Genomic DNA, 15603 nt, shown 5'->3' with positions numbered 1-15603 from the left:
TGATTTTCTTAAAAACACATAAAATCGTATTATAACATCGACAGAGACAAATAATAAAATGGAACATTGAAATTGAGATGTGTCTCACTGTATTACACGAGTACTTTTCTAATATCCATTAATACAGTACTTCATGCATAAAAAATGATTTTTGAGAGTTTTTGTCAAATGCTTTATAATATAGTATAGATTATATATACATTATATCTGGTTTCGTTCGGATAACTGTGGGTACCTATAATTCAAAACCGAAACAAACCCGCRAATACCTGGTTTTTCATTTTTTTTTTGTTCTCAAATTTTCCGATTACCTATTTTCAGGTTTCCAATCAAACATTTCGATCAGGTTATAAAAATGGTTCTTTAATAAAATAATATAGAAAAGAAAATAAAAAGACCAAAAAGTCCAATTTAACTGGAGTCTACTAATGCGCTTAGGTTCAAGTACCAAATTTGATGCTAAATTTGCCGGCTAATCAGGAGTGCTCAAAAAACCAACCAACCTGACAAACCCAACCTGAAAAAACCCAAAAAAAAAAAAACTCAACACAATATAACCCGGCACATAGTTAATACATAATTAAACAAAACCACATCTATTAGGTTGAAATTAGGTTAGAGTAATTTTGAACCCAACCTGATAAACCCGACTTGATAAACCCGATGGCTTTCTATGCTATGAATTTAAGATGATTGTTAAGTCATTGACTAATATATGTACATCAGACATTAAACCAACTCATAACTAGATACATTCAAAATTATATTACAATTTCAACCGTAATTTTATCTTTTTTTTTTTTTTTGCATAAACCTTTAACTTTTTTTACTTTGTAAGCTTTTTTTGTATATTTTCATTTAACCACAAAATAGTTAGCTAAATCGTAAAATGATTTATCAAAATTTCAACCCGACCAACTTAAACCGCACGGTTTGGGTTGGGTTGCGTTGTAGGTTTACATTTTTACTTGAGTTGAAATTTTTTAAACCATAAACATTGAGTTAGGTTATTTAAATACCTTCAACCTGATCAACCCAATCCATATACAAACCAACCCTGATGACTAAACCTTATAATTWATGAAATTTACCACAAAAGTTGATAATAAGAGCCAAYCATAAGAACGAGTAGTATAATTTATACTATATTATAAAGCATTTGACAAAAAAAAATAAAAACCATTTTTTTATGCATGAAAAACTGTATATTTGTATATTACTTAAAATTCAAGATTACAAGTAAATTATGCATAAGTACAACTTATTAAAACTTCATGTTTGAATTCGCGTAACTAACTGCGGATAAACATAACCAATTAGAGAATAAATATCTCATTTTAAAATATAAACAAATTTAAAATATAATTAGGATAATTATCGAATTCTAACAAAATAATTTATTATTATTATTATAAAAAAAATTATATTATTAAACCAAATATATGTTACTTCGTTATTAAACCTAAATTAGATTATAATAAAAAAAATATGAATTAGAAAACTAAAGAAAAAATATGAATTTTAAATAGTTAATTTGATACTAATATCGATATATTTTTGTCAAAATTTTATGGTATTTTCAAATTTATATTTTATTCAAAAATAAAACATTATCGTTTTTTTTTAATTACATACAACCATACTATAAAATCAATTGAAATAAAAAATAAAATAAAATATTAAAATCAAAATATATTTTATTACATGAATACATTTTTAATTTACTAAAAAAACTTGTAGAAAAATTTATAACCAAGATGTATCTCATTGTTGGAAGTAGTATAAATCTTTTGTAGATAAATTTGACATAGGCCCAAACATATATATATTACCGTTTTACTCCTATGGCGGTGTCGTTTTGATTTTCGTCCCACCCGACTTGGGCAGCAAGACTTTGTTTCTGTCAAGTCGTCTCCCCTAGGGTTTTAATCTCAGTTTCTTGGTATTATCACTCGGTAAATCGAATCCTCACGTACAGTTGCTATTAAAATCGTAAATATAAATCTCGATCATTCAAGTATGGTGAAGAAATCGACGGAAATTGGTGGATTATCGATCGCGCCATTTTTGTTGAAGTGTTATGAGATGGTAGATGATCCTACGACGGACGCTTTAATTTCATGGAGTCCGACTAATGACAGTTTCATAGTGTGGAATGAARCTGAGTTTACTTCCGAATTGCTTCCCAAGTACTTCAAGCACAATAACTATTCCAGCTTCCAACGCCAACTCAATATCTACGTGAGATTTCTAATATTTCCCCTCAATTTCCGTGGTTTTTTGGATTGGTCTTTCTGATTACTTGCCGAATTTCTCACTTCTGTTATCTGCTTAATTTCCTAAACTGATTATGTGTTGAATGATCTATCTTCTAACGAATTTTATATCCTCATGTAGTTTCTCTGTTTTTTAACTCTGGATGATTTTTGCCTCTGTTCATGTTTTTAATTTTGTCATCTGGAATTCCGTACGCGTTGTGATTTAAGTAATGAGATGTGTGATTAACCATGATGCTACTATCATCGATTGATTTTTACTACAGTTACTCGAATAATATGTTCATAGAGTCAATACCTTGTTTCTTTYGGTGTTCATATCTTGTGTGGGGATTGCTTTTTTGGGGTATCATTTATAAGGACATTTGGATTAGATATTGATGTTCTTTGGTTTTTCTCTATCTATGGCTACAATGTATTGATACCCTTCATGTTAGTTGACATTTATTGAGAAAGAAGGTGGAGTTCTTTTGCTTTCTTGGAGGGATTATATCCAAGTTATACCCTCCTAGAGGWTAGGAAGGAAATAGCTACTGTGCACATCTCTGTACGACTGTATCCGAACACTTATCAACTTCAACTAAGCAATTTCTTCAGGCATACCACTGTACCAGTAATCACCTCTGTTGGGGTTCAGMACGTGGAATTTCCTATGGGCTTGACCTCTTCAAGCCAGGACATGTGTTAGGGCTGTGATTAAAATGGACTCATGCGAGATGGTAGCTTCACCTTCTTTAGTCCCATAAAATCATCACTCGTTAGCAACCAAGGGGTGTTCCATCTGCATTCTTTTAGATGTTGAAAGTATTCTGCATGAAGTCTATTTATGAAATGCTAGTCTTTCTCCCCATTAAGTTATCTTTCAACATAAAGTCTTCATATGAAAGAAATAAGGAATAATTTGTTGATTGGTATCCCACTTCTATGGAACAAATTTCTGCAACATGGTTATCTTCAAAGAAGATGCTTTCAGGGATGAAGTATGGATGTGAAGGGAGGGGGAAGGGGATAATATCTTTGTTGAAGATGATTTGTTGAAAAACTCCAGATATGTTTTTGAATGTGGTAACAATCCTTTTCAAAGGCAAAGGGTTGCCACCTGATCATTAACTTCTATTTGACACTTTGATTTAATTTTAATTTCATTATACATGGTATAATCTTGAATATATAATCCACATTCGCATATGCAAACGACCAATGTTATCAGATTTTCCCTCACCAGTCACCACTATGGGTCAATCCATTCATCGCATATAGCCACCGCCTATGGGCGTGTTTGCAAATGTATTCATGAAAATAAAATAAATTTGATGAAATCTCAAGGAATACTGCAGAACACATACAAATCGTGGCAATCGAATTTGAGCATGGAGATTAAATTTGAATATGTGGGCAATCTACATTTAGATATTTTGTATGGTTATTAGATGCATCATCTTCTTTGAATTAGGTTTATGCTATGGATTTGTATATGGGGGAGAATATAAGTATAGAACATTCGACCGAAAAGAGAAATAAACCTGAAAGAAGGGGGTGATAATGTTGACACTTGACACATCATTATATTCTATTCTTTTCATTGACTTTAATGAGATCCAACTTGAACTTCACAAGATATCCATATACAATATATAACACTAAATTCATCAACTCCTTTTGAAAACCTATCACTAGAATTACAACCTTGTAAATGGGAAGACCATTCTTTTCTTTCTTAGAGCATCTCCAATGGTAAAAATAAAGACTTGATGAAAAGGTTGAGAATCACTTGATGAAAAGGTTAACCATTGGAGCAATAACTTGAAGAATCGGTTGACATCCAAAAGCTTGGGGGGATGTCAAGTGTTTGAAGATTTATGTATGTGTATTAAAAATACAAAAAAAGCTTTTGAAAGATTTGACCACGGAGTAAGTATTTGAAGATGATTTTTGTTTGGTGAAAATCTGATGTGGCAAATAGATCAAGTCTTTTAAAGACTTGATCATTACGGATGCTCTTAGATGACGAAAATTCATGATCATTTGTTATAATCGATTGTGTTTATATTATGATTGATACTTGCGAATTAAATGCCAACCAATTGTTTATACACAAAGTGATTTCTGAAGATTCACTTGAATAATTTGTTATTATCATTGGTAATGCCTACTATTCCATTAAAATATACACATACACATGCATGCCTCAAATGTACCCTACTAAAGTATTTCACCTACCAAGTTCAGTACACCAAAATTATGTACCTACCTAAATTTGGAAGACGTGGTTGTTGTGGAATGAAGAACAGCATCCATGAGAGTAAATGTTGTGCCTGTGGCAAAGGACAAGCTGCGCACGATGAAACACGTCAGCATGAACATTTGTGGTGAATCCCTAAATGACTTGAGATATTTAGAAGAGCAGATCAGATCTTGACCATTATTTGCTCCATTGATGGACACAGTCTAACCCATCTGGAGTCAGTATTTGATTGTTAGAAGAGAGTACTGTTTAGGCAGTTGCTTCCCCTAAATGTTAACTGCATCTAATGTCATGCATTGCATCTCTCGAGAAGGGGAACAAACAGTTCAGTGCTAGTGATTTTAATTGAAATTTTTTTCAGGGATTTAGGAAAACTGATACAGATCGATGGGAATTCGCGAACGATGGATTTGTCAAAGGCCAAAAGCATTTGTTGAACTCTATCAACAGAAAAAAGGTGACACAGGTCACAGCTCAGCAAAAAGTCACACAGCAGAAAGCTCCTGAGCTGGCCAAGCTCATAGATGTCAGCAAACATGAAGAAAAACTATGGAAGGAAGTAGAGAGTCTCAAGACCGATAAGAACATGTTGATGCAGGAATTAATTAAACAGAGGGAACACCAAGAGACTTCACAAACTAAGATGTTGGTTCTGCGAGAGCAACTAAAAGGTATGGAAAAAAACCAGCACCAAATGCTGTCATTCATAGTTATGGCGATGCAGAGCCCTGGTTTTTTCAGTCAACTGTCGCCGCCAGTACAACGTACCTGGCTTAAGTCCGAACGTAGTAGTAAAACTATACTGAAACCAGTTACCAAAGATAGTAAAAGAGTAGTTCACCCTCAGGAGGGTGCAATCGTGAAATATCAGCCACCAATTGAAACACCAGCCATAATTTTGGAAGATCCAGTGGAATTGGATCTTACTTGTGAGGATCTTTTTATGGATTTCATGCCTGGATCGACATTGGATGACGGTATAAATTCTCCAGAAAATTTGGTTCCATTTATATTCCATGATCTGCCTGATAGTGAGAACATGTTAGATCAGCTTCTTTCTAGTCCCGTAAACAAAACCAGCAAAGATCTTATTGACGATGGACGCGGTACCCAGGAAATAGGGCCAGATGGGTTTCAATTTTTGACAGAAGGATTTGGGAGATCCCTAACTGTGTCAACCAAGGAGGGGAACTTCATTGTATAGTGGGCTTTAGTAGTTCTTGAAAGCAACCATGGGGATGATATTTTTGGCCTTCTCATACAGCTTTATCATCCAACTTCATTAGCTTCAGTATTGTGGTATTAAGTTTATATCCTCAAAATCGATTTCTCGATCTAAAACTCTAACTTGTAAATTGCTGATATTATAAATACATTGTTTAAACACTACTTGCCCCGGCCCCTGGAGAATAAACAAGAAAATCCCAAGTAGCCTCACAGCTTGAACAGGTGACCTCTGAGGTGAATCCTCGAAAGTCCAAACGTTATTGCTAGTTGAGCTAACTCCACAAGGTTTGTAGTACAGTTGGTTCTAGCATGGTATAGTTGTAAATGCTAGGGGGAATGCTTGAACTGCTGGTTGGACCAGTCCATCCTCACTCCAGGCTTCATCAAAACCTTAAAGCTGGGATCGGCCAAACGGAGACTCGTTAAGCCTGACCGGCCTGGAACCAGATTTTTTTTTTTTTTTTGGCAAAAGGCCGGTTGTAATCGAGACGAAGCTTGGATCAAAGGCCAAAGCCCGGTTGTAATCGAGACAAAGCTTGGATCAAGGGCCAAAGCCCAGTTGAAACAGGTTCCGTTGCTTTTCGGTCTATGGCAAAGACCGTAGACAAAAGTACCTAAGAATGTTATGCTCCTTTTGGTTATCTAGTGTTATAAAACATTTAGATAAAAGTGAATAGTTTATCAATCATCAATTAATATTTAATCTATACTATATTATAAAGTATTTAATAAAAAAATTTAAAAACTGTTTTTATGTATGAAGTACTGTTTATTGATGTATATTACTTAAAATTCAAAATTATAAGTAAATTGAACGTAAGTACAACTTATTAAAGCTCCATTTTGAATTCGTGTAACTAACTGTGGATAAACATAATCAAATAAAAGATAAATATCTTATTTTAAAATATAAAAAATTTAAAATATGTGAGTTCTAATAAAATAATTGATTATTATATTTATTATCATTCAAAAATAAAAATATTTTCTTTTTCTCAAAACCACAAAGCATCATAATATTGAAAAATCTAAAATATAAAAACGAAACATTAAAATCAAAATGTGTCTCGCTACATTGTTCGAGTACCGTTCTAGTAATACATAATTTGGTAAGTTTTAAGTTTACAAGTAATTATTATATATTTATTATTTAAATTAAGAAACCATCAAATACAAGATAATTTCGAGTCAAATTGAATATTTTATTTATCTATGTAAAAAGTACTTCATCACCACAAGGATGGTGCCTAAAGTACCAGGAGGTCCCAAGTTCAAATCCAAAGAGGAATAAAAATCCTCTTGTGGCCACGGAGGTTCAAGTACGGTGACTCCAGACTATCTGCAAAGCAGGTAGACACCCTGGAATTAGTCGGTTCGTATAACGGGTTGGATATTCATGTTAATAAATAAAAAATACTTCGGCATTCTCTTCAATGGGAAAAAGGGATTTATCACATATTCTTTCCTTTTTTAAATTTGGATATAAATTTTTGGATATTTTTAACTCGTGCTTCAAATTATCAAGACATTTAATCAATAATTATATGATTTTTATTTTATTTAAACATAAGCTCTTTAAATCTTATTTTTCAATAAGAATTAAATTTATTTTTCTTTCTTAGCTTACAATAAGATATTGTACGTGGTGCATCAATTTTTCAGTGCATCAGATAGATACGTAGCTAGTCTTTAGTGATTGCGTTATGCATATCGTATTTTGGGTCTAAGAATGATGAGTTGGTGTGGTCCGTGTGGATATGATTCCTCGATCCTACATGAAATTGTAACTAATGCTAAGATGTCGATCTTTTAGTGCTCATAAAATGTATTGGTGCAAGTGTAATGTTTTCAAAAATAATATCAAACTTGTATATTTTGTAACTCTTAATGTTTCAAGAGTTGGGTTTGTGAGAAAGGTTAATATTCACATAATATAACGTAACTTTCACATAAAGTATGTGAATGTATCTTTATATTGTGTATGAAGACATGTAAAATTGACCTACTTTACAAAAATTGATGAGAGTATACATTCAGATTCTGTAAAAATATAATGTAACATTTAGATAAATATAAAGATACCTACATTATTTCTCAGCTTTCTATTAAAAATCCTTTTTCTCATGTGATCAGAAAGTTTAGTACTAAATACCATAATGCTCTTGAATGCATGGATGGACCTAGCAAGGTGCCACCGTATTAATCCTCTATCAAAAGGTAAAAAAATTTAGATTCGTGAAAGATGCAACCGTATTAATTTATTGTGTACCATCACATGTATTTTAAAACTACAATGAGTATAAGTTTACTTGGTAAAGTTGGTTTGCAAGACTTTTTATCCACCCTAGACACGAGTGTGAATCCTGTTTCTTAATCAAATAGTGTCACCTTTTGAAAAATTTTCCTATATTTATTTCACACCAAAGAATTTCTAGATTGTTATAGCAAAATTTGATCAAATGTGATTTGGACTATTGAGCATCATGAAAGGTCAAGGCCAAAACATTTGAATCATGATGTAGAAATGAAGACAATCTGGAATATTATTTTATTTCTAATTTATTAAAATAGTTTAAGTGGGAAAGAGAAATTATTTTTTGAAGACAAATAAATATGGAGGTCAAAATAATAATTTTCAAGACTTCTAGAAATTAAAAATCTTATGTTAAAAAAAATCAAACTTATATCAACCACAAGGGTGATGTCTGATTAGTTTAAGCTTGAACTTCAAAGATCAAAAATGCCTAAAGGTTTCAGGTTCAAATCCAAAGAAGAATAAAAATCCGTTTGTGACCACTGAAGTTCAAATGCGACGACTCCGGGCTATCTGCAAAACAGGTGGTCGCCCTGGGGTTAGTCGGTTCGCCTAGCATGTTGTATATCTAGGTTAATTAAAAAAATGTTTATATTGAATAGAAATATTGTGTTATTAAGTATGCCAGACTTTGGCCCTTTTTAATGCTTTTAGAGTCGATGTACCATTTTGTAGTCATTTTTTGTATGTTTTTAGGTGCGTAGAGTTTAATCTTCTAAAGAAGTTAACATGCATTTGATACGTAACGCCATTTTATTCGAAGATCATTTCGTATAATTTGATCATTCATGATATCCCTTAAATGGTTTAACTAAATTATTTAAAAAAAACCGAAAATGCTCAAAATTCTAAGAATCGTGAATACAATCTTTTTTTTATTAACCAGGATATCCAACCCATTATGCGAGCTGACTAATCCCAGAGCGACCACCTGCTTTGCAGATAGCCCGGAGTCACCGCATTTGAACCTCCGTGACCACAAGGAGATTTTTATTTCTTTTTGGATTTGAACCTGGTACATTCTGGTACTTTTGACCTTTGTAGCCAACCTCAAACCAATCAGGCATAACCCTTGTGGTTTATGAATACAATCTTGGTAAAATTAAATAAAAAACTGTTTAAATATTGAATGAATGATAAGAAATTAAGTAAATCATTACAAATAAATAAATAACTCTATAAAAGAACAAAAACACTCTTTCATCATCCCACATGTTTCTGTATATTTACAAAACTGATAATTTTTCATCTTACTTTTTTTAAAGCAGTATGAGTAATCGACATTTGTACGTGCATAAAGAGATAAAACAATTAAGGCAACTCTCACTCGACTTATACAACTTTACCTTTCTACTTTTATCGTATTTCTCGTTCTAATTTTTTCATATTTAACATATGTTCAACAAGGAAAACTTGACGAGAAGGCGTATTTTACCTTTATCTAGGTGAAGTTTAGCTCCAGTGACTAACCAATGTCCGGGATTGTCCCTTGGTCCCCTACATATCTGTGTCATATCGACAAACTTCAAAAGTTTTGGTGTCGGTACCTCTACTGGTGGCCCATTTGGATAAATACCAGAATCTACCACCACATCAGATGATTTCAACTCTTTCTCTGGATTTCCAGATAATGATTGACTTATTGCTGATAAAAATCCCGACCTTTGTGATTGATAGACTGGACCTGAAGCCCAGGATGATTGAACAATGCATGAGCTCGAAACCTTGGAATAAAGCAACCGGATATGCAAAATGCTCCTCGAGTCATGATTTTTGACATGAAGTTGAGCTCCTGTGACAATATATGAGGCATCTTTTCCTGGTAACGCCCAGTCAGGATCATATTTTACTGGGGCCGTGCAAACATGTGAAAACTTCTTCCATTGAATCGGTTCAAAAAAGCGTGAATCGCCAATTTCTTCTGATCCGCGCCAATTTAAAGCTTCACTTATTCTATCTTGAAATAGAACCGGTGTCCCCGATAAATGTTGAAGATGTATAGCTAGCCTGATATAAAAAAAATCTTGTTACAACTAATACAACCAACAGATAATACACATCCATGTGAACATCATTACCTGTTGCATTTCATACCCTCGAGATAGAGCCGCATTCCTGTTACAGGCATCTTTGCTACCGTGACCTGTAAATAACAATTTTTAACATTTTGTTATATTATCACCGAATATATCAAAATAAGGTGATTATTGTTTTCCAACCCATCTCATTGAACTTACGATAAATTCATTACTGTAATACAACCTAATAAGCAGTTCTAACAAAATACTTAATTATTATCCTTATAAAAAAATATTATTAAATCCAAAATAAATTACCTTCGTTATTATATCTAAAATAAATTATAATAAAAAAATTGAATTAAAGAAACTAAATAAAAAATAAGAACTTTTAAATAGTTAATTTGATACTAATATTGATATATTTATTTTCAAAATTTTATGATATATTCAAATTCATATTTTATTTAAAAACAAAAACATCATCTTTTTCTCAAAACCACATAAACACCGTATTAAAACATCTATGGAGATGGAATAAAACAAAACACTAAAATCAAGATATATCTCGTTGCATTGCGTGAGTACCCTTCTAGTATAATATATAGAGAGAGAGGGGTTCAAAAGAGAACAATAACTAAATTAAAGAACATGAAAACGGCGAAATCACGTGCAAAATCAAAATCATATGTAATTTTACACTAACGGACAACAAAAAGGTGTACGAGCGACGTGGTCCGCGATCTCAGATCACAGCCAAAGTCTCGTGAATCACATGTGATTTTACACATAATTTTACTATTATCTTATTCTCCTATTTAACTACTGTTTTCACATGAACTTAACTCTCTGTCTAACAGTAGAAAATACTTGAAATTAACAATTATTAAATTTTACCTGAGTTGTGTTAACATAGAGCTTGGGCCCCATCAAGCTGAAATTCAAGGCTGGGCTTCTTATGGCCCTATTTGTAGTTGGGCCCAATGATAGATCACTATGAACTGGAGCCCATAGTTTATGGGCCTGAAAGTCCAAGAAATATTCCAAATCTTCAATAGGAGGCTTATCTGCACACATAACCATAATAACACACTTTTACACCCATCATTAATTATAACATTTGATTTGATATATATTTTAATTAAAAAATTACTGACTAAAATTAAATTATTGATTTTTAACTAAAATTAACCATATTGCATTTATTTAAATCATAAATAAATGTTGTTTTTAAAATTAAAAATGTATTTATCGAAATCAAAAGAAAAGAGAATAATACATACAACGAAGGTACAGATTGATGGCATGCGATAAGAAACCCTTGCCGGGAACACCGGGAAGGAGAGACGTGATCGGGATGAAGTCAAAATTAATTGCGTCTGGCATCGACGGTACTGTCAATAGCCATTCACAATGTGTGCTCGACATTAAATCTCCACCTCTCTTTGAACACATGACGCTTAGTCCCTGCAAAACACATAAATACGTAAATAAATATCTTCACTACATCAAATACGACTTTCTAGATCGGTCTTACAAATATCTATCATATTCAACCAAAAAAAAAATATTGGTTTTGAATAAGCGTCCGAAAATTAACATCAAAACATTGTGTACTAAATGATTCTAATTATTCACATCCAGGTAAACAACCATATTTCTGGTTAATAACAAACATTATCTATATCAATTTTAAAAATAATTATTTAAAAAATTAATTATGATACCATCAAAACTATAAAAGAGCATAAATAGTCACATATAAAATCAAGTCAATATATTTATTGTATTCCCACATGAAAGTTAGTAACTTTGAATGGTCAAATAAATATATCATGAAATGTCACTTTCACATTTTTGTTAAAGATTAATTAATACTTGTACAACACGGCAACCCCACATTTTATATATATATATATATATAGGGGAGCGATCAAATTGGAGTAGATACATAAATTCGTAAATAAATATCTTTACTGGAAAATAGATATGAAATCAACCTAAGATCAGTTACGACCAAACTGAAATTAAGGATCAAAATATCACGTTCTGTATATTTGTATGTAGAATTGATTTAAAAAAACCAAAAACATGTGTTTTTCAATGAAGATCAAACCTACATCCTTCGTTGTGGCAGACGAGAAGCCGTTGAAGAACATTGGTTCCAGATCAAAGACGCTACTAAATGCTAAGGGTGTCTGCAATTTTCATTTACACGACATATCAGTAACCATCAGAATAAAAATTAAGTACAAGCAAACATTACAGTATATACTTTATGTTTTCTAATATATACAGTTACATATTTATCTGTTTTTTTTACAGTTTAAATTAATTAAAAATATCTAACCTTGTTCTTGTGATCTTTGGATTTGAGTTGATGAGGAGAGAAAGTGCAAGCCCCATTTAACAATTGATCTCCAAGGTTTTCCAAGTGGTTTTTGAGTTGTGAAGCCTCCAAGTTGGAAGATTTGTTTTGCTTCATCAATATTACATCTTGCCCCCCTATGCTTATCCCTACTATTATATGAGTCCCATATTTTTCTATGAATCTGCAAAATAACCACCAAAACAGTAAACAATTAGTAATGAAAATAGTCATCATAACTTATGGTCGATCGAACGTAAGGTTGTGAGGTAAGAAACGTACGCCTGCACATACACTAAAAATGCACATACGGATCTTACAGTCCTCTTAGACATAACGTTATGCTATAACAAAAAACCATACTTACCGAATGGTTTGATGCAGAATGATTAAATGATCAGAATGATTATGAGACTCTCATGATATAGTGCAAAATAGAATATAATTGTTTGATAATTATTTACAATGAAATTAGAACGATGAATAGTTAAGGGAGACTCATGATGCAAAACCATTCAGAGAATTTTAGGATCATTAAGAGACAATTTTTTTTTTCTAAACAATATTCACCTCTTAACGATTAAGAGACTGCCTCTTAATAGAACTATTAAAAGATAAACAAACAATCCCTAAATATAAAATTTAAAATAATTAATGAAATAACAAATTACGTCATCATTGAATGTAACCATTGTTTTAAGGAAAACTATGATGTCATCATGATATAATTGAAATTTCTATAATTTCCTTGATATTTACATCTAACCAACTACTCAAATGACACCTCTTAAACTTGGAAAATCCGTTGCGTCCAAAAACTAATCCGATACAAAAGATAAAATAGCGATTAAACTACATAAATCATTTATCTTTTAGTGTTTACAGAATTTCATCTAATTATAATTATAATTATATTATCAAATTTTTTAATTTATTATTTTAATACACTTTAAAAAAATCTTTAACAAATTATAGCGTATTAAATCTTTAGTGGGAACAATCAAACCAGTATATATCATATTTGCATATTTTTATCTGTTCTATGTTCTTTTCTCTATTATAACATAACTGTTAAAAACCCTCACAAAAATCTCAACTTTAACATAACTGTTAGAAATATTCTTACATATAAGAAATGGAACCCAGTCGATGGATCGATAGTGTCATTAAGGGTTTTCATCCAAACCACCCACGCTGCACCGCAAAACGTGATTTTTAGAACATCTGCGATGCGGTTTACAGTTTGTATTTTATCAAAATGTATTATGCGGTGTGGTTTGAGATTTTAAGTTATTAAAACGTGGTTCAAACCGTACCGCATATTTTATATATTTTTAATGTTATATATCCGCGGTCCAATTTAGTTTGAAGTTTATTTTTTTTTACTTTTTAGACTATATATATTAATTATGCAATATGTATTTGAGAATCAGATATACTGAAATATATTATTTTTGGACTACAGTCACGTTATCGTTAAGATTATAACGTGTTTTCAAACTTAGAATTATTGGATTATAAACATAAAATTCAATAGGTACAAACCGTATAAATCGTACTGTATTTTACGATGTAAACTTTTTACGGTCTAAGGTTTACGTGACACGGTTTAAGGTTTTCAAACAATACCAAACCACATCGCAAACCCCTACTGTCATTGAAAAATTGGTTACCCTAATTAATGAATAATCAATGGGAAGGGGGTTCTGTACTATTTCAAAAGGGAATGCATCATGAGGATGTAAACTCAGCCGTTGATGTTGTTGACTTTTTTCAAAGAACCATCTGACTGGTCAAACAAGGAAAGCTTTTACCTGGCAATTGTTGACATTTATAGAAAATATTTTATCATCTTCAAAATTATACTCCAGAATATTATCCTTAAATAAATTATATACCAAACTATATTTTATATTTATTTAATATATTATAATAATAATAATAATAATAATAATGAAGGTGGCGATTTTTTGACTTGTTCAACCGTCGTGGGTCAAAATCAGCCATGTTTGCACCACCATAAAATCAATGCAGTCCCACCTACTAGATCATGTCATGTTACGCTTATTTGACATTATAATTCAGTTTTATAGGTAATATTCTAATTATTATTTTTCTTATTTTTCGATATTTATTGGATTTTTTTCAAGATAATTTAGAGCGTTTTGAAGTGAAGATTAAGATATTAACATGATGAGACAAGAAAACCGGTGACGATTTTTCGTACCTTGCAAGAGCGGGTGGATCCCAAGTAGTCGGGACAGCGTTTCGAACTTCATCGGAAAGAATTAACGGATAACGATCGATATGGACGTTAAACAATTGAATGAAGTAACCATCCAACCCTAAATACTTGGTGTTAGCGGCATCCGTTGCCCACGAACCACTTTGAAACCCGAACATGGCGTTAAAAAACCCGTTTGGGATTTTCCCGGGACCCGAGCACTTTTGGTTGAAAAACTCCGACATCTAAGAGCATCACAAGCTCGTTATTTCAAAACCAAAAAAGATGACACCAAGCATTCTTTTCCACACTCAAAACCCACAATTTATTTACCTGATTGAAGTCGAGGATGTCGGATTGAAATCGAACCCGATCACCTTTGTCGCATTTGATATCGGAGGATGCACCTTTGAAGGAGCCGAATCCGGGTACAAGAAGGTCCTTGGATTCATTTTCGTTGAGGAGGACTAAGCGATGTTTGCCTTTGCAATACTTCAATCGAAAATCGGATGTTAAATCAAAGCCTTTTCCGAGAGAGTCGATGGCTTGTTGGATGAGTTTTTGGGTCATCGTGGAGGAAATAGAAACCGAGGGTAGGGTTGGGTTTTGGGAGAATTGAATGGATGTTCATATGGGGTTTAAATATGTGCATGTGATGAAGGACAAAAACATGATTTGAGAATTTTGGGGACGCCTCGGAAGTTTCATTCGTTCCTTTGTTTTTTATGACTGGCAACTCTTTTGTATCCATTGGAAAGCCGACCTAAAATGGGAATATATATATATATATATATATATTTACTATATTATAAAATATTTGATCAAAATTCTTAAAAACTATTTTTTATGTATGAATTATTTTTTATTGAGGTATATTATTTAAAATTTAAAATTACAAGTGATTTTAGGTGAGTACAACTTATTAAAATTT

At 32.1% G+C, this 15603-nt stretch overlaps 2 protein-coding genes across 3 annotated transcripts; one reads left to right on the top strand and one right to left on the bottom strand.

Annotated features, from left to right (window-relative positions):
* Nucleotides 1–1871: 1871 nt before the first annotated feature.
* On the top strand, nt 1872–5907 carry LOC112501703 (heat stress transcription factor A-8-like). Of its 2 annotated transcripts, none has more exons than XM_025105408.1 (2): nt 1872–2241; nt 4891–5907. In XM_025105408.1, the coding sequence occupies exons 1-2, from the start codon at nt 2156–2158 to the stop codon at nt 5723–5725; spliced, it is 921 nt and encodes a 306-aa protein (XP_024961176.1). In that variant the 5' UTR covers nt 1872–2155; the 3' UTR covers nt 5726–5907. The 2 variants fall into 2 exon arrangements, with proteins under 2 accessions (XP_024961176.1, XP_024961175.1); XM_025105407.1 differs by having other exon boundaries at nt 4883–5907.
* A 3305-nt stretch (nt 5908–9212) lies between these two features.
* On the bottom strand, nt 9213–15274 carry LOC112501694 (MACPF domain-containing protein At1g14780). The gene is made up of 8 exons (XM_025105395.1): nt 15006–15274; nt 14676–14917; nt 12431–12632; nt 12201–12278; nt 11364–11547; nt 10978–11147; nt 10141–10205; nt 9213–10069 (listed from the first exon to the last, which is right to left on the bottom strand). The coding sequence occupies exons 1-8, from the start codon at nt 15240–15242 to the stop codon at nt 9451–9453; spliced, it is 1797 nt and encodes a 598-aa protein (XP_024961163.1). The 5' UTR covers nt 15243–15274; the 3' UTR covers nt 9213–9450.
* Nucleotides 15275–15603: the final 329 nt, after the last annotated feature.

This window comes from Cynara cardunculus, unplaced genomic scaffold (assembly GCF_001531365.2).
Source record: "Cynara cardunculus var. scolymus isolate 2C unplaced genomic scaffold, CcrdV1 Un_Scaffold_483, whole genome shotgun sequence".
In the NCBI taxonomy this organism is placed as follows: Eukaryota; Viridiplantae; Streptophyta; class Magnoliopsida; order Asterales; family Asteraceae; genus Cynara; species Cynara cardunculus.
This window is presented reverse-complemented; position numbering and strand designations above follow the sequence as displayed.